The sequence below is a fragment of the Sciurus carolinensis genome, chromosome 1 (genome assembly GCF_902686445.1).
Source record: "Sciurus carolinensis chromosome 1, mSciCar1.2, whole genome shotgun sequence".
Lineage (NCBI taxonomy): Eukaryota > Metazoa > Chordata > Mammalia > Rodentia > Sciuridae > Sciurus > Sciurus carolinensis.
The window spans coordinates 110,955,417-110,972,693 of record NC_062213.1 but is presented as its reverse complement, the minus strand read 5'-3'; the positions used below and the strand labels follow the sequence as shown (position 1 = coordinate 110,972,693).

The window sequence follows — 17,277 nt, the reverse complement described above, 5'->3', positions numbered from 1 at the left end:
AATCTTATTGAAAATGCATTATAAAACTGCCACAATATGAGGTTGCACTAAATGGCTTTTTTTTTTTTTTTTTGTAACCATAAAAGACTGGCTTATTTTATCACATAATTTTTAAAGCCTCTGTAGATTTTTATGTTTAAGGATTAAAGACACATACCAAACACAGATAAATTTATTACAAATCAGAAAATAAAAATTCTTCAAAACTGGACAAAGGAAGTTAGCAAATCCCTAATCACTCAATGTTTAGTAAACGAGTAAAATTCAAACTAATACCTACAGAAACTCATCTAAAATATTAGGTATACATTTCTTTAATTGTGATATGAACAAATATTTCTGAAGGAAAAAAGATATTTTCCAGTTACTGACAAAGTCTCAGAGAAATAGGTACTTTTATACCATGCAAGTGAAAAAACGAATTGTTACTTTCTATGTGATTTGTCAGCAAATATTAAGAAAAATCTTTAAAATATATCATTCAACCTAGGAATTAAGTGCATAGGAATTTATAATTTATCTGAAAAAAACAATGAAGAATGTTAATGCACACTTTTTATTTTTATTTATTTATTTTTTTTGCAGTGCTGGGGATTGAACCCAGGGCCCTGTGCTTGTAAGGCAAGCACTTTACCAACTGAGCTATCTCCCCAGCCCCCAAATGCACACTTTTTAAAAGACCAAGTAACTTCTAAGTGACTTCTAACTAGGACAAATTTGAATACTAATCATAAAGGAAGAGAAGTTGATTCTGTTTTGTTTTGAATGTGATTAGATTATTAATTCTCTAACTTTAGGTTGAGGGCCTGGTTCATTGGAATTATAATAAGGTTTTACCAGACTGGAAAGAAATAAGGCATAAAAAAAATTAAATACTTGAAGGTTGGGTACAGTGGCACATGCCACTTGGGAGGCTGAGGTAGGAGGATCTCAAGTTCAAAGCCAGCTTCAGCAACTCTGTGAGACCCTGTCTCTACTAAAGTATAAAAAAGGGCTGGTGATGTGGCTTGGTGGTTAAGTGCCCCTGGGTTCAATTCCTGGTACCTAACAATAATAATAATAATTGAATTCTTCAATTTTCTTTGAATTCTAATTTTCCCGAATTAGTACCAAGTCAAATGCATGATAAACACTGCAATTACGTGCTTACTCAGCATTACATATTAAAGTATATTAATAAATGAACCTGAATGTTAGCAACATGTCAGTCTTAAAGAAAATAGAGTCTTCATGGAGTAGCTGTGGTCCTTCTCTATGGACAGCAAGCTTATTGCTAACTTTTACCTGCAGAAAAACGAAGTGATGACATGATGGATCCAATCCAACCAGTTTGCTCAGCGGTGCCTTCAAACTGTTCTTGGAAGACCACAAAGAAAATTGCAAAAGTCTTGGTCATTCCCATTACAAACACATTTACCTAAATCAAAACAGATCAAAATATCCAAATTAGGTGATGAATGAGCCAGTAGAGGAGTTTGCAGCTGCTAGAGATTCTGTTTTCCTAGCTCTCTGGTATTTGCTGGTTTGCTTTATTGGTTCCTCATTATATATCTTGTATTTTGGGGGAGAGTCATTCCTATTTAGAATGGTTAAGCATGCCACATGAAAATACTTCATTTAATCCTTTTTCAATGCAGTTGATTGAGTGTGTCAATATTTGAAAATAGAAAGTTGAAGTTTAGAGAGAAAAAATTTGTTAGGTGGGGTTACAGGAGCTGAGGCGTGCGTACTTAGTTGGACTAACTCCAAAACAACAACTGCTTTAATGTCTGGTTCCCATGGCATGTGTTAAGGCCATACTTCAGTTATCTTTGTAGTAACTCCTGAACAGCAATTATACCTCAGTTCTTTTCTAGCTTTACTTTAACTCTGCTCCTAAGCTAAGTACCCTCCTTTACATGATATATAATTAGATTGACCATATACTTTTATCATCCAAATTGGGACACTGTGTGTGTGGTGGTACTGGTGATTGAACTGAGGGGGTGTTCTACCACTGAGCTACATCCCCAGTCATTTTTGAGACAGGATCTCACTAAGATGCTGAGGCTGGCCTCAAATCTTCCTGCCTCAGCTGGGATTACAGGCTGTGCTATCATGCTGGGCTCCAAATTGGAACACTCTTGAGAATGAAAGAGTTTAGTTATGGCAATACAGCAAGGGTTAACAGATGTATGGTCACCTTATAGTTGGGTCTTGTACCCCATTCTTTTTCTTCCACCTAACCCTTCTTGCCTCTCTTCTTCCCTCCATTAGAAACACTCCTCTTGAGGCCAGTTTTCTGTAGAGTCTTAACTTTTTGTTAGAATTATGATTACCATCGAGGCAGTGAAGAGCTGTTTCTCCTCCTACTCCTCCTCTTTTATGTAGTACTGGGAATTGAACCCAAGGATGCCATGCCACTTGAGCTACATCTCCAGCCTTTCTGTTTGAGACAGGGTCTCCCTAAAATGCCCAGGCTGGCCTTGAATTTCTAATCAATTTCTGTTTGAGACAGGAGGTGTCTTGGTCTCCCAAACTTCTGGGATTACAGTTATGTGCCATTGTGCCCAGCCAAAACTTTGTTATTTAGAAAGCACAGTGTTATGCACACCAGGGTTAGATATTCAAAAGTGGAGAAAAAAAAAAAAAAACTTAATTGGGCCACCAATTCAGGCAATTTATAACCATAATTTTTTTCCAAGACACTTCTATGAAGAAATCAAGCTAGGAAATACAAGTATCAATTTGTTTCTTAGTTAAAAATAGAGATGATTGTATTCTTATGAGCAAGGAACACTAACATGAGGTGTTGTTTGCAAAATAAGTTTCTTTTTTCCTGTGAACGTGGGTTCTATACCAATGTCCTTGGTGTTGACCTATGTTCTTAGCTGCCCGAATTTAGCTAGCTACAGGCCCCTAGTTTAGTATGTTTCCTCTTTAGTCAGTACTTGATGTCTGGGTGTAACAACTATGAATAGATATGAACTCTTTATTAACTGGGTTTGTCTCTTTTACTGTATCAGGAAGGTCAAGGGCAGAACTCTTGCATCCATCTGTCCTACTCCCTTAATATCTTCCTCGTTTGTTTCTATTTTGACTCAAAACTATTAAAGACCTTACCCAAGGTCTGTGTTTCCCTTAATTAACAAAGCAGACTATGTAAATCTGAATTGTGAGCTTAATCACATGCCTTGGACCAGGATTGGTGGGTTTTTGTTCCTTTACCAGAGCCCATATGAGATGTTGAAATAATGGCTTACTCCCAAGTATAACAAAAACCCTAGCTGGACACAGTGGCACATACTGTAATTCTAGTGTCTTGGGTGGCTGAGGCAGGAGGATTTCTCAAATTTAAAAAAAAGGATTGGGAACATGGCTCAGTGGTTAAGTGTCCCTGGGTTCAATCCCTGGTTTAAAGAAGAAAAAAAAACCAAACAAACAAAATAGAAATTCTCCATTCCCTCACTGCCTTTTTCTTTTAATTAAAAAAAAAAAGTTTTGATTTGTATTTGTTTATCTTTTTGGACTGGGGATTGAACCTAGGTGTGTTTAGCCACTGAGCCACATCCCAGCCCTTTTTGTTTTTTTATTTTGAGACAGGGTCTTTCTAAATTGCTGAGGCTTGCTTTGAATTCACAGTCCTTCCTCAGCCTTCCAAGTTGCTGGAATTATAGGTGTGCACCACCATTCCTGGCTTGCTTTTAAGAGACTAATTGAGTTGATTCCAGGAGGAACACCTACAGGTTTTCCCCAACCCTCCCATTCTAATTGACTTTGATAGGAGTTGAATTAGTCTCAGTAACCCATTCTGGAATCAGCACCAGGCTTTGTCAGAGTTACTTTTATTCAACAACAAACAGCTTCTTTCTACCCTTTGTCTCCATTTAATATCATCCTAATTTATCCTGACCTTCACAAACTTTTTAAGGAGGAGTATTGGCGTTTCCACTTCCTCTCATGCTACCTCTCCTTTGAAGGCTGAAGTTCTAGCAGTCCCATCACTCTAATGGTTCTTATCAGGGTTACCAGAGACTTTTGCTGCTAAACCAATACATAGATTTGGTTTATGTATTTTATCATATTTTTTCTCTTAGCTGCTTCTGCACGTTGTTTTCTCTAAAAATGTCTGGATTAGTGCTTGTTTCTCTGTTTGCTCAGTGGGCTATCAACCTCATCCTCTACATCAGGTTTTCCAGAGGTTTTGTTCTAGTCCCTCCTTTCCCTCATGTTTTTACCCACCTAGCCCTCAAGTTAAAAGTACCATGTATGCTGTAAACACATATTATACAGATCCTGTGTACACAGATGGCATGCCAAACACATTCTTGGTTATAAATTCTGCAAACTGAAGTGTCCAATATTAAATCATCCAAGCCATCTTCAGATTTTCTCCTCTTCCTATGTTCTCTAACTCATTGAATTTCATTCATCATCTGCTTAGTTTTTCAGGCAAGCAACCTGGGACTCCTTGACTCCTCCCCAACATCAAGTTCTGCTTGATTTGCTTAGATTATATTTTCTCTGCTTTTTACTGCCTTTACTCAGGGCCTTACTGTCTTCTCACCTGGATTACTGCAGCATCCTTCCAATTGATCTTGATTCTAGACATAACCTTCACTAATCATTATCCACCTAGCAACCAGAGCTATATTTCTGAAATGCAAATCTGATCCCATCACTCCCTTGCTTAACTTTCCTCATTAGCACCTTATAATTTCAAGTTAAGAAACAACATTCTAGCATAACTTATGAGGCCCTACCCATCTGTGATTTCATGCGTCCTCATTTGGTTATTCATAACTGTATTATCAGTTCATCCATTTACCAGAATGTATATAGTGAGTACCTACTATGTACCAGGCAGATGTAGGGCTGGATGTACAATAGAGTAAACTTATGGGCAATGTAGGCATGGTCCCTGTCCTCATGGAACATTCAGTATAGTGAGATAGGTTGAATACAGAAAATAGTTACATATACAAATATTTATAAATAGTGTAATAAGTTAGCATTCCTAGCCCCCTTTTTAATTAGAGAATTCCCTAAAGCATGTTAATTTATTTTTGACTTTTTGGAAGTTCATTTGTTACAGAAAAGTATTCTTGTGATTCATATGGAAATATAAGCATAGTCCTCTAAGGATCCACATTACCACTGAGCAGTTAGCCCCTAAGTTCATTGTTAACATCTGGGTATATTTTGTGCATCACTCCCAAAATAATATTGTTTATTAATCTGGTTATTAGGCAGTTTTAGCAATTAAATTGGTCAAGTAATTTCCTGTCCACAGAGGATAATGTACAAAAGGGTGGTTCCTGCGGAGAGAGGTGGAAAACTAGTGACCCTTGCCAACAATGTACATATAACTGCTGAACATGATTTAGGAGATGGTTCAGCCAGAAAGGACTCTTAGACTTAGGGCATCCTTAGTTTCCTTATTAGTAAGTAACATTCTATATTCTTTGGTAATTAAGCTATATTTAGTAGGTAGTTATACATTTGCTATGAATTTTATATTACATAAATCTTGCTGGCTATCTCTGCTCTCTATCCCCTTCTCTGTCACTAGGGAGGGGGCATGATGTTTTCCATCTGAGTTTATGGATCTCTTAGTTGTCCACAATGTGGATATCAGTTGTCACCAGAGCTGTACTCCCATGGCTAGGGGCTGCTTTCTATAGAAATGAGTAGGGGAAGAGCCTCAGGAGAGAAAGGGCACCTGTATGAGTGCATCTCCAAAGTTAATAGAGCAGAATTTGGATATTTTTAAGAATTATGGAAGCCAGGCGTGGTGGCATGACTATAATCCCAGTGAATTAGGCTGATGCAGAAGGATCACAAATTCAAGGCCATCTCCAGCAACTTGAACCCTATCTTAAAATTTAAAAATTAAAAAGGCTTTGGGATATTGCTCAGTAATAAAGCACCCCGGTGCCCCAACCCCCCCAAAAAAAGTTGGGGTGCTGCTGTGCAGGGTTGTTTGGGGCACAGCTATGATAGGATTCACCAACTTTCTAGAATAGACATGGATGGCATACAGTATCACTGTCATGTAACAACCCCAAGTGTCTGGAAGGATGTGGGAAAGAAGTTATAAGATAGAATGCCTAATCTAGTTGCTTATGGATGCAGGAGAAAAATAACTTATCCTCCTCAGAATCCACATTCTTCTCCCTTTTCATACACATCAGAAGTATGCATTGGGTCTAATTCTAGTTTAAGTTATGGTTAATAGGGGTGGGAAGTAGGTAGCAGGCTGAACGGAGATGTTCCCACCCCTACTATCAAAAGGGGCTGCTGTCAGTAGTGTTACATGTTCATGCTGGGCTGAGCCAGGCATTTTTTTAACACTACTCTGCTACGTCTGTGATGATTAAAAGTACGATTGCCCCCAGATCCTAACTGCCATGCAGCTTGGACAGAGCCTGCTGATCATGACTGATTTATTCAATTTCTAGGTTTAAGGAATGGTAGGAAGAAGAGTACTAGGTAGAAGCAATTTGCTTTCACTCAAGGGGAACGTTTCAGTTTTTTCTTGGGCCCAGCATGGGCCTCTTGACTTTAGCAGTATGGGCAGTTCCTGGCACTCGGTCCACTCAGATACCAAGGATTTTCTAAGTGATCTTGTTAGGCCACTCTCAGGCTTTCTCCAGAGAGTCTAGGCAATTGGAAAAGAAAGCATATACTTACCAAGAAAAAATGAAACACAATCATCCATCCCCATCCTCCATCCAAGGTTTTAGTGTAAGACAGGGCTTTCCCCTCCCTCTTCAGCATGATGCTTCCTCTGTTTTAAGTGCAGAGAATGTCTCTGTGACAGATCCAAGACAGTTGATTCAGTTGATAAGAAACTAAACGTTTGAACTTTTGTTCTCTATGATAAACAGTAAACTCACTGTTTACATGTGCATGTCTGACATAACTAAGGATTTAGTTAACTATAAAGCCTGACTTTCCTGATGGTTGAGCGGCCACTCCAATTGTGCACAAGGTCCTTTCTTGGGCTGCAAGCCAATTCTAGGAGAAGCTGTGTGTCACCCTCCTGGTCCTCTCCTCATGCAAACTCTTGACTCTAGAGAAAGAAAGGGCAAGGTGGTGGGGTGAGGGTAGGAAGGCCCTTTATAAAGCACTTGCTAAATTGTTGCTATTCTAAGAAATTGAATAAACATGACAAGTTCAATACCTGTTCTTTTAATGGATCCTGGGTCAGGGGAAAAAAAAGTTGAAAAGGGCAGTTGGGGATACTGAAATTTGACCTGTGTAGTAGAGGGTACTGTATTGAGGTGGCTCTCTTGGGAATGATGGTGGTCTCATGGTCCTGGAGACGGTTCTTGTCCTTAGGAGAGAAATGCTAAAGCATTCAGGAGTGAGGTATTCTCTACCTCCTCATGAAGTGTTCAATAAAATGTATATAAAGAGGGCAAAATGTAAATGTTCCGAGGAAGAGGTACAGCACTTGTTTCCTACTCAGTTTGAAGGCAGGCTGGCTGTTTATGGAAAGGAGAATCAGTCAGCAGTATGTGGAATGGCTGTCCAGTGAACAGGCTGGACAGGAAGAGATGCTGGTCATCACAAACCTTGTAGAAAACCAACTCAGTATATGATCCCATTTCCACCTTACCTTCGATGTTGTGCTTTCCAAAGGACTCCCCCGAAGACAAGTCCAGTTAGGAGGAAAAATAAATCACACTTATTTCCGTAAAATGTTACTCTTTTCTAAGGCATTTCATTCCGTTGCACTGTGAAAACAAGTGAGCATTGTAGGGCAGAGCCAGTAGAGGCTCTCCTGCCAGTGGACTTTACTTCCTGAGGGGAGGAGGAAAGGCTGTAACTTGAGAGCATCTCAGGCCCGCCCTCCACCCGCCCCTGCTTGGAAGGTAGACTTTTTCACAGTAAGATCAAAAGTAATTGTCAGTAAACCGAGGGCAAAATCCTTCCCGTGACTCTGGGGGATGGGGCCTTAGGATTCTAATACATGTTCCAGAAGTTCCTCAGGGAGATTCTCAAGACGTGAACAGAGGTGGGAAATATATTTCCTGGACCACAAATGGCAATCTTGGAGGTCGGAGTGAGTGCTTGGTTTGTGTAAGGCCTGGGCTCAATACCTATCACTAGAGGGGGAATAAAAGGCAGTCTTAAGTAAGTTCAGACGTGTGATCCTTTGTGTTCATTGACTAAAGATTCTGGTAACAAATTTGGAGTCTAATTTTAATCTTTTTTGTTTTTAATAAATTTCTTAATTTCAAATAACTCCCATAAAAGGAGTGTATTTATAATAATATCAGTGAAACTTTTTCTTATTGAATTTTGGATTAAGGCTGTCTCCTAGAAAACTACTGGAACAGTTCAAATTTCTACTCCCATTTCCTTCTGCTCCACCCTACAAATAAGAAAAAAGTCAACAGGAAATTTCCTTTCATCTCCCCACACTAACATTTCAGATTTTAAATTAGAGTGTATTTTAGGCCAAAGTATTTTTCTTGTATCCAGAAAATCTGCATGTTCCCTTCTAAAAAGCAAGGGGCTTCTCAACCTTTTAAACTATAACATTTTTTAATGAAAAAGCTTAGTTGTTTGGGAGAATGCTCTGTAAGTGTAACCATGGAAAGATTATGCAATTATGTGGTACTGGTGGTAGGGATCAAATAAACATTCAGCAAAAGGCAAAACCCAAAGGAAAAAGGGGAATGCCTTGAGCTCTTCGTTAATCACACACTCCAGACAACATTTTTAGTAAACATCTGTAGGACTGTATTTGACTTTTTTTTTTTTTTTTTTTTTTTTTTTTTTGGTGGCGCACTTGCTTTTTTAAAGCAAGGTGCTCTGATTCTAATCACAAGATGAGATCAAACTATGCTTTGTATTGATAGAGAGCTCTGATCCCCAGGGCTGCGACCAGATTTGAAATATGGCAAACAGGTAGTCTAAGAAGGCTGCAAAGTCCCAGAGATGGGCCCTTCCAAACCTAAGGAAGCTTTTAGGTGTAGTAGGAAATGTAAACTTGGGTAGAATGTCAGCTTTGCCATATTTTTAAGCCTTAAAGCTCTAGAAAAGTTACCTTCACTATGTCCATTTCCAAAACTAAAATGTGGCAAATACTATTTTGCAAGGTTGTTGTGAGGATTAACAATGTATATGTAAGGTGACTATCTTATTGATGGAGCTGCCACCGGCAGCCATCGGCAAGCATTCTTAAACTATTCAGGGTGCAATGGTGCATGTCTATAATCCCAGCAATTTGGAAGGGTGAAGCAGGAGGATATCAACTTTGAAGCCCACTTTCGCAGTTTGGTGAGGCCCTGTCTGGAAATTTAAAAAATGAAGAAAAAAGAAAAAGACTAGGAATGTAGCTCAGAGGTAAAGCACCCCTGGGTTAAATCCTCAGTACACATACAAAATCCACCTTTGGGTGATTTGTTAACATCTTGGCATCTATCTGATCCACAATCTACTTAAAGCATGTAGGGTCTTTTACATAAATAATTCCCTCAGCTTTTAACCTAGCTCTTGGCCCTAAAGCTATTCAGCATGAATGCAGCATGGTTTCTTAAGTTACCACAATTACCCTGATTTCTTTGTCAGAGCCCATGAATAACTTTTAACCCTTAGGAACTTGAGCATTTAATGCAGTGCTAGAATTAAGAGATTTTATTTTTAACTGAAATTCTCTGTCCTCCTTATGCAGAAAAGAGTTAACATAGTTGGCCTGAGACTCCTATGCTGTGAAAAGTCTTAAAAAGTTGGCCTCTGCCTGGCATCTGGGAACTTAGAATCTTTCAGTAGAGTTCCCACTGTTCCCATATGATGCACTATGCCTAAAATGTTCAAACAGCAAGGCTTATGCTAGACAGTTGCTTTCCTTCTAGGTCTCCGGAATTTTAGCCTGTGCTAAGCAGAAAGTGTTTCTGTGACCATCCCCCGTTGGGCACTGAATCTCCAGTAAGCTTCCCTGGTTGGTGGCATTTCACACTTATCATAACCCATTGCTGGGGAGAATAACTGCATCCTGTGATTTCACTGAAAGAGGATTCTTGGAAGTTTGTGCCTGGTTTCTTCTTGACTTTTCACTTGGTTGAATCTGCTTTGTATCCTTTGACTGTAATAAACTACATAAGCACAAGTACTCAGTCCTTTGAAGGCCTAGTGAATCAAACCTGAGGAAACCATGGCACATACCTGCAGTCCCCACCACTCAGGCTGAAGCAAGAGGACCTCCAGTTTGAAGCCAGCCTCAACATCTTAGTGAGAGCTTGTCTCAAAAAATGAAAAAGGGCTGGTGATGTAGTACAGTGGTAAAGCACCCCAGGGTTCAGTCCCCAGTACTGCCAACAAAACACAACACTTGAGGGATTGTAAATTTATCTGTGTTTTCTGGAGAAAAATAAAATATTCTCCAGAACCAACTGGCAGTGAGGGGTGGAGATATTGATTTACTGTAAGGAATTAACCCACATGATTGTAGAGGCTGAGAAGCCCAAGATGTATACTCAGGAAGCTGCAGACCTAGTGATAGTATAATTCCAGTTCAAATCAAAGGACCTGAGAACAAGGAGGACCAATGACGCAAGTTTCAGTTCGAGTCTGAAGGCAGAAAACCAGTTTCCCAGAGCTCAAAGAATTATTTCCAAGCTCTGTGTTCTATTCAGGCTTTCGATAGATTACATGAAGCCCACCCATATTGGGGAAGGCAACCTTTACTGATTTCAGATTTAATCTCATCCAAAAATACCCTGGCAAGCACCCAGAATAATGTTTAACTAAATACCTTAGCATCTCATAACCCACTCAAATTATAAAATTAGTTATTGAAAGGGTGGTCTTGAGAAAAACCATATTTCAGCTTTAGTTCTGTACAGACAAAAAAAAAAAAAAATCAGCCATCTTCAGCTCTGAGCTCTTTCCAGTACAATCTTAGGTTTTATCAACGAATTGGTTATATGATATCCTACCTCATGGGCTTGTTACAAAAAATAAATCAAAGTATGCTACTCATTTCACTGAATAAACAGTTACCACCTTTGTGCCACTGTGCTGGACAAGGGAGTATGTGGTAGGCAGAGTGGTTTGTTCCTAAATGCAATGGATGACTCCTACAGAAAGGTTTAGAACTATGCCTGGTACATAATACTCAATACGTTTGCTAGTGAGCATGAGGGATGCTTTCAAAAATTAGTTTCAATTTAAAAATCAAACCTTGTTACCTTTTCTCTAATCTTTCCATTTGACTGCTTCTAAAGCACCTAATTTTCCTTTCAGTCATCTTGAATTCTTCATTCTTCCTTGTTTCCTGTTTGCATTATCTCTTATATTTGATCCTGAGCTAATTATCTCACCAGGTCTACTTCTCAAAAATGGAGATAAATCATAAAATCAAGGACTAATTCTACAAATTAATCCTAAAGTTTCCCATTTACTCTTACCTGTTTCAAAACCCACCTGCTAACAGGAAAAGGCTCAGGATTCTTAAGCAGGTGAAGTCCTTGAGTGAGCTGTCCTTTCAGGTTTTTTTTTTTTTTAAACCTCTTAAGGGACCAAACTAAAGCATTTACTATTACATAAATATTACTTTTGGTGTATCCTGTCTTTGTTTTGCCATTTCCTCTGCCTGGAAACCCCTTATTTCTTATTGCAAGCATCCATTATATCTTTAGAGGCCAAGTTCATACCACAAAACCCTTGTTTTAGTTATATATTTATTCAGCAAGAATTCATTCAGAGTCTGCTGTGTACAAAGAACTGTTCTAGATTCTTGCTCATCCCCTCAAGATATATATATTATATATATGCTAACAGGGAAGAGAGATAAAACAAATATGTGCACACACACATGATATGGAATATGGCATACATCCATTTCCCTTCAGTGCAAACTTAAGGGTTTGAGCCATGTCTCATTCAAAATCTGTTACCCTTCACATAGCACCTTATACTGATATTCTGAGTATTTTTTATACTGTGAACATATAAACTGCTGAAGAACAACCAGGGCTGTATTCACATTCAACAAATTGAGGTCCTTTGTACCTACTTGTGCACCATTCTGTTGTTGAGACTTCTCTGATGGTATGGGTAAAGATCATAGGCTCTGAGTTTGGAGTACTAAGTCTAAAAGGTGTCTTCTAATCCCTTAGCTTGAGTTATACAAACACAAAATAGGGCAAAATGAGGAAGAAGTTTCTGGAGTATAATAAGTACTTAGTGAAGTTAGCTATTATGTTATTGAGGTAGAAGAATATGCTTGATTTAAATATTCAGACACTTCTGTTAGAATACAGGCATTTGGGGAAAATTCTGAAAGAAGTAAATAATCTGGAACAGACCATTTTGAAAAATATTATAATTTGATAACTGAAAAAAATGAGCATTTTGATTAGGATTTTAAAGAATTCAGAAAATCCCTAAGCTTTCCTTCAAACAGATTTATTTAACCTAATGAAATTTTATATACAAAGTAACCTTGACATGCTGCTTCAAAACATGATCCTTTCTTAACAGCATCCTGATAGGCTAGTTAAAAAGGAACTCACTCGAAAATAAACAGACTAATACCTAATGCAATGCACATTGAATGAATGGCTTCACCACTGCAACTTAAATAGTTCTATAAGATAATTAACATAGTAGAATTGAATCCCTGTGACAGGCTGCTGGAGAACTGATGAAAGAGATCAAGAGGCCATTTTGTGCACTGCCACTGTGATGCCATCATGTTTTTGGATCATAATGTTCCTGAAAGAAAAAGAGGGAAATATTCAATAAAATGTTAACAAGTAGAACTTCAGTGTAAGACTGAAATAACATAATTTTTCTATGTATGACAGCAATAAATTACACAACATAACATTTGGGAAATAGGTAAAAGTATATTTATGAAATATAAAAATGAAAGTAATCCTTATTCACAATCAAATACTGTCAATATTTTCCTGGTTCTTTTCTTGAAGTGCTGGCGATTAAACCCTGGAGCATCATGAATGCTATTTTCTGACTCTTTCAATTTAATACATACGTTTTTTTCTCTTTTTACAAAACTGCCTTATTTTGTATGTATTCTGGTTTTTTTTTTTTTCACACACTGTTAAGGAATACATCTTTAGTATTTCTATTACTATAGAAGTTACTATTCTTTTATCAGTCTTATTTTGTGCTATTTACTACTTTTTCTTGGTAGACTGATAATTCATGACATTCTTATTCTTTACTGAAAAGTCACTGTGGCCTGAAAGCACATTAACTTTAGAGGTCAACCTATCTGTTCCTATGTTTCTAAAGGTGAAGAATTCCCTCTGAAGTACTTTGAGGAATCACTGACAGGGCAGACTTTCCAGGGATTTTTCTGAATAAAAGGAAAGGAAGAGATCAACCAACATCTACTCACCCGTTATCTGATTCTAGGCACACCACAGGAATGTCAGTGGGGTCAGAGGTTAGCTTAGCTGCTTGCTGAGCCAGAACAGATATCACCCCAGCATGTTCATCTGACAGTGTCCCACGACCTGGAAAATAGATGATGTCATGTTACCTGACTGTCTAAGAACAAGTATAGCACTATAGTAGTATCTCTCTTTGAATATTCTCCCTATGAATTAGGAGTGCTGACATGAAATGATTCTTCCCTGATATTCATCTGGTTATTTCAGTGAGAAAGTCAAGCAACTGTCCTTGAATCAAAAAAGTCATAAATGACAATCTTCAAAGTCATTCCCATCACTATCTATAAACATCATCTTAAGCATATAAGGAAGCTGTAATTCAAGGCAATCTGAAAGTCACACTGGCTTTATACAGTTAAAATGTTTTAACAAGAAATTCAGAGGTGAGATTAACCAAAAGCAGTCAATAAGAACAAGAGACCTGGCAAAACTAACTCCCTATGGGAAATCTGATTTTCTTTTACTAAGTTCAACCTCAAAGGACATAAAATTCTTTTCTCAGAGATCAGAGGTAAGATCACCTTGGTAGCATATTCTATAAACAATTCTTTCTTTTTTGCTCTGGTACTTGAAATGAATCCAGGGTGCTTAACTACTGAACCACATCCCTATCCCTTTTTATTTTTTATTTTGAGACAGGGTCTTGCTAGATTGCTGAGAATGGCTTTGAACTTATGATCCTCCTGTCTTAGCCTCCTGAGTAGCTGGGATTATAGGCATGGGCCACCACATCAGGCCCCCATGACTCAGAACTTTTTGATAATGTTTTATAATATAATTAAATTCTGGGTCCCAGATACAAAATTTAATTACTAAGTTTACAACAGACTTCTATACATAAAAGCAACATATTGTGCCTGAAACTGAGAGAATAGACATGCCACCATGACAGACTATGGATTCACTATTGTTATATAAAACATTCACTGACACAGTTCAGTCTTCAAACTTTGAAGTTTCTTCAGAAAATGATTCGGTTTTAGATTTCTACACTTTGAATTTCTGTCTTTCCATTACTGAGCCTGGCATATGCTTCAAAAAATTTGCCTTTTTCCTCCAATGACTGATTATATAAAAAATGACTGAGTTACAGGTTACCAAAATGGTACAAGGCACATTAGAGCTCAGCAAATGTAATTTTACAACCATTCCATTATTAAACAACAACCCAGTTGTTATAATAGACAACTGGAAACTCCGAGGCTCTGAAAAGTTCTTTTTGGTCCAAGTTCACATTACTAACAAATGGAAGAATGGGGATGAACTCTGATGGGTCCAATTTTGAAAACCCTATTTTGACTGCCTACTAATTTAAGTATAGTTGGGCTAACAAATGGCACCACCTATCTTGTAGGGTTATTGTAAAAATCAGAAAAAATGTATATAAGGCATAGCTGTTCCTCCTGTATAAGGAATTCCATAAATGGTAATAGCTGTCATTATCTGAAGTCTTCTAGACCCAATTTAAAATTATTCAAATACCATTTAAGTAGACATCTATTTTGTACTAGAACTGTAAGATATTTCTATTTGTGTGCCAATTAAAAGTTTCAATTTTTAAATCTTATTTACAATCTCTACTCTCACAAAAGTTCTCAGAAACTTTTGGGGAAATAAAAGAGAATAGTAGTGTTAACAGGATTCATGTTAACCTTGATGGGGGTTGGACAAAACACTTACAGCCCAGATTAAGTCCTTGTGAATCTGTGCATAGGACTCCAACAATGGACGGATTCTTCATTCTAATTCCAGGAACATATGAAAAGTCAATCAGATGATGTGAGAAAATATTTAAATAATTATACCAAGTACAGGCTTTAAAAATGCTTGAGTATTTCCCAACCTATTACCACACCCCTGAATCAAGTTATATAATTTATTTAAATAAAACATTTTCTAAGAAAAGACAGTGTCAAATACTGCTGAACTTTCAAGGGCCACAACATTGCAATAGCTAGGATTTTTTTTTTTTTTTTGCCTTTGTTATAGATGTATGTTTTAGTATACTAACTCGTTGAAGTTGAAAAACTTATCAGGAGTTCCCTCCCAGAGAGAACTGAGAAATTGGGCACTGGCGGCGGGCAGGTGTCTCTCACTATGCCGTACACTTTTCCAATTTTGAATTTTACATAGATAACTAGTAAACTTTAAGGGGTGCTCAATTCCCTTAAGTACCAAGTAACTGGAAGATGACACACGAGAAGAGATACGTGTGTTTGTTACACTGCAGAGCTCAAATATGCACACCTGGTATTCTACCCAAAAGTTAATCCGTTTCCCAAACTCTTGAAGAACCACCATAACCATGCAGACATTTGAACACCACAGGTGGCTTGGGCCCGGGAGTCTTGGTGAGGAAGTGTTCGGAGTCCAGCGCGATTTTAATTCCGGGTCACCCACCCATTCTGAGTCCCGGGGCTCGCACAAGTTCGGGGCGTCCCCAAACTCCCCGGCCGACACCCGCAGCTCTCTCCATTTGCCCCACTCAAGTACCCCTACTGCGACTTCAGGACAACAGAAAGTGCCCGCACGACTCACGTATCCTCCAAGTGCTGCTCCAAAGTCGCCTCCATTCCGCTCAGTCCACCCCGGCACAGGACCCCGCAGTGCGTCCAGTCCTCTGCTGCAGGCCTAGGTCACATGACGCGAACGAAGCGCGCATTTAGACGGCGCCTCCAAAGGGACCAAATTCATAGCGGCGCAGCGTCCGAGTTCTTCACCGGAAAACATCACTGCGCTCGCGCGGGGCAAGGACCCAGGAGCGTTGTGCTGTCGTGTGGTGATCAGAGTCTGACTCCGCTGCGCAACCGGGAAGCGCGGATTTCGCCCCAGAGGCAAGAGGTCCACAGCTGGACCCCTCTGGCACTTGGCTTCGGCGATTTTTAACCTTTGGATTCCGGTTTAAACGACTCTGAGTCCTAGCTCGCGACAGCTCTTGGGCAGATTTTACTGTAACCGGTGGATCAGGCAGGGTCTCTTCTGGGTGGAGGGGCAGGTACGCAGAAGAGGCCGGACTGCAGGGAAGGGGCACAAGGTTAAAACCGCAAACTGGGTGCTGAGAACGTGTCGGAACTTTAGTTAGTGATATTTATAGGAGAACTCAAAGTTTTGAGAGGCATAGTGGCTTTCAAGTCATAACTCTTGAGACAACTGGGTAGGACTACCCAGTTTAAACATAACTTTTACTTATTTATTTATTTATTTATTTATTTATTTATTTATTTATTTATTTATCTTTTGCGGTGCTGGGGTTTGAACCCGGAGCTTTATGCTTGACAGGCAAGCACTGTATCAACTGAGCTATATCCCCAGCCCCTATTTTATTTTTTTTTTTAATAAGGAAAGAAAGCTACCCATATTCCCACTATCCAGAGATGACTGTTAATCCCTTGGAGAATATCCTTTTCAGATGGCTACCTTTGCAAACGTATGCTTTCACCGTTTTGGGATTTTTTTTTTTTTTAAAGCAAGTTTGGCATACATACTGGACATAAACTTCCGTACCTGGGCTTTTCACAGAATTTAGCGTAAATTATTTCTCCATGACAATAGTATTCACTTGCATCCTTTGCAACAATACCTAACAAGTTTTAAAAAAAATTTTAAAAGATAGTGTTAGAAACTTTCGAATATGATGACTTGAAGCATTTTGTGCCAGTGTCTAGGGAAGTCAGCCTGCTTCCTGCCAGAAGTCCTGCCAAAGAAAATGCATATCTGTACCACCTTCCTTCCAGTTCCATTTGGTAAAACTTTGCTGAGCTCTAGTTCTCTAAACCTTCACAATCTATCCAAATAGAAATATAATGTGAGCCACATTTGTAATTTTAAATACCCTGGCAGCCACATTAAAAAGTAAAACAAA

At 38.7% G+C, this 17,277-nt stretch overlaps 2 protein-coding genes across 5 annotated transcripts in view; both read right to left on the bottom strand.

The window, feature by feature from the left end:
• Slc16a4 (solute carrier family 16 member 4) overlaps positions 1-7,762 on the bottom strand; it is a 33,795-nt gene extending 26,033 nt beyond the window's left edge. For 2 of the 4 annotated variants that reach the window (XM_047546273.1, XM_047546265.1), the window contains exons 1-3: positions 7,604-7,762; positions 6,673-6,793; positions 1,285-1,417 (exon numbers count right to left, since the gene is read on the bottom strand). In XM_047546273.1, coding sequence (XP_047402229.1) covers positions 1,285-1,417; positions 6,673-6,759 — 220 coding nt within the window. In that variant the 5' untranslated portion in view covers positions 6,760-6,793; positions 7,604-7,762. Of the gene's footprint in view, positions 1-1,284; positions 1,418-6,672; positions 7,055-7,603 lie in introns of all 4 variants that reach the window. The other 2 variants (XM_047546250.1, XM_047546259.1) reach the window with 2 other exon arrangements.
• Positions 7,763-12,386: 4,624 nt separating this feature from the next.
• Positions 12,387-16,089, bottom strand: Lamtor5 (late endosomal/lysosomal adaptor, MAPK and MTOR activator 5). The gene is made up of 4 exons (XM_047562747.1): positions 15,954-16,089; positions 15,096-15,157; positions 13,361-13,478; positions 12,387-12,711 (listed from the first exon to the last, which is right to left on the bottom strand). Exons 1-4 carry the CDS (start codon positions 15,986-15,988, stop codon positions 12,651-12,653), a joined length of 276 nt encoding a protein of 91 aa, XP_047418703.1. The 5' UTR covers positions 15,989-16,089; the 3' UTR covers positions 12,387-12,650.
• Positions 16,090-17,277: the final 1,188 nt, after the last annotated feature.

Coding starts and splice junctions, on each gene's coding strand:
- Lamtor5 (XM_047562747.1), bottom strand. CDS start 15,988: ATGGAGGCGACTTTGGAGCAGCACTTGGAGGATAC. Junction 15,158..15,953: donor GAGCAGCACTTGGAGGATAC/GTGAGTCGTGCG, acceptor TCCTGGAATTAG/AATGAAGAATCCGTCCATTG. Junction 12,712..13,360: donor TGCCTAGAATCAGATAACGG/GTGAGTAGATGT, acceptor TTTTTCTTTCAG/GAACATTATGATCCAAAAAC.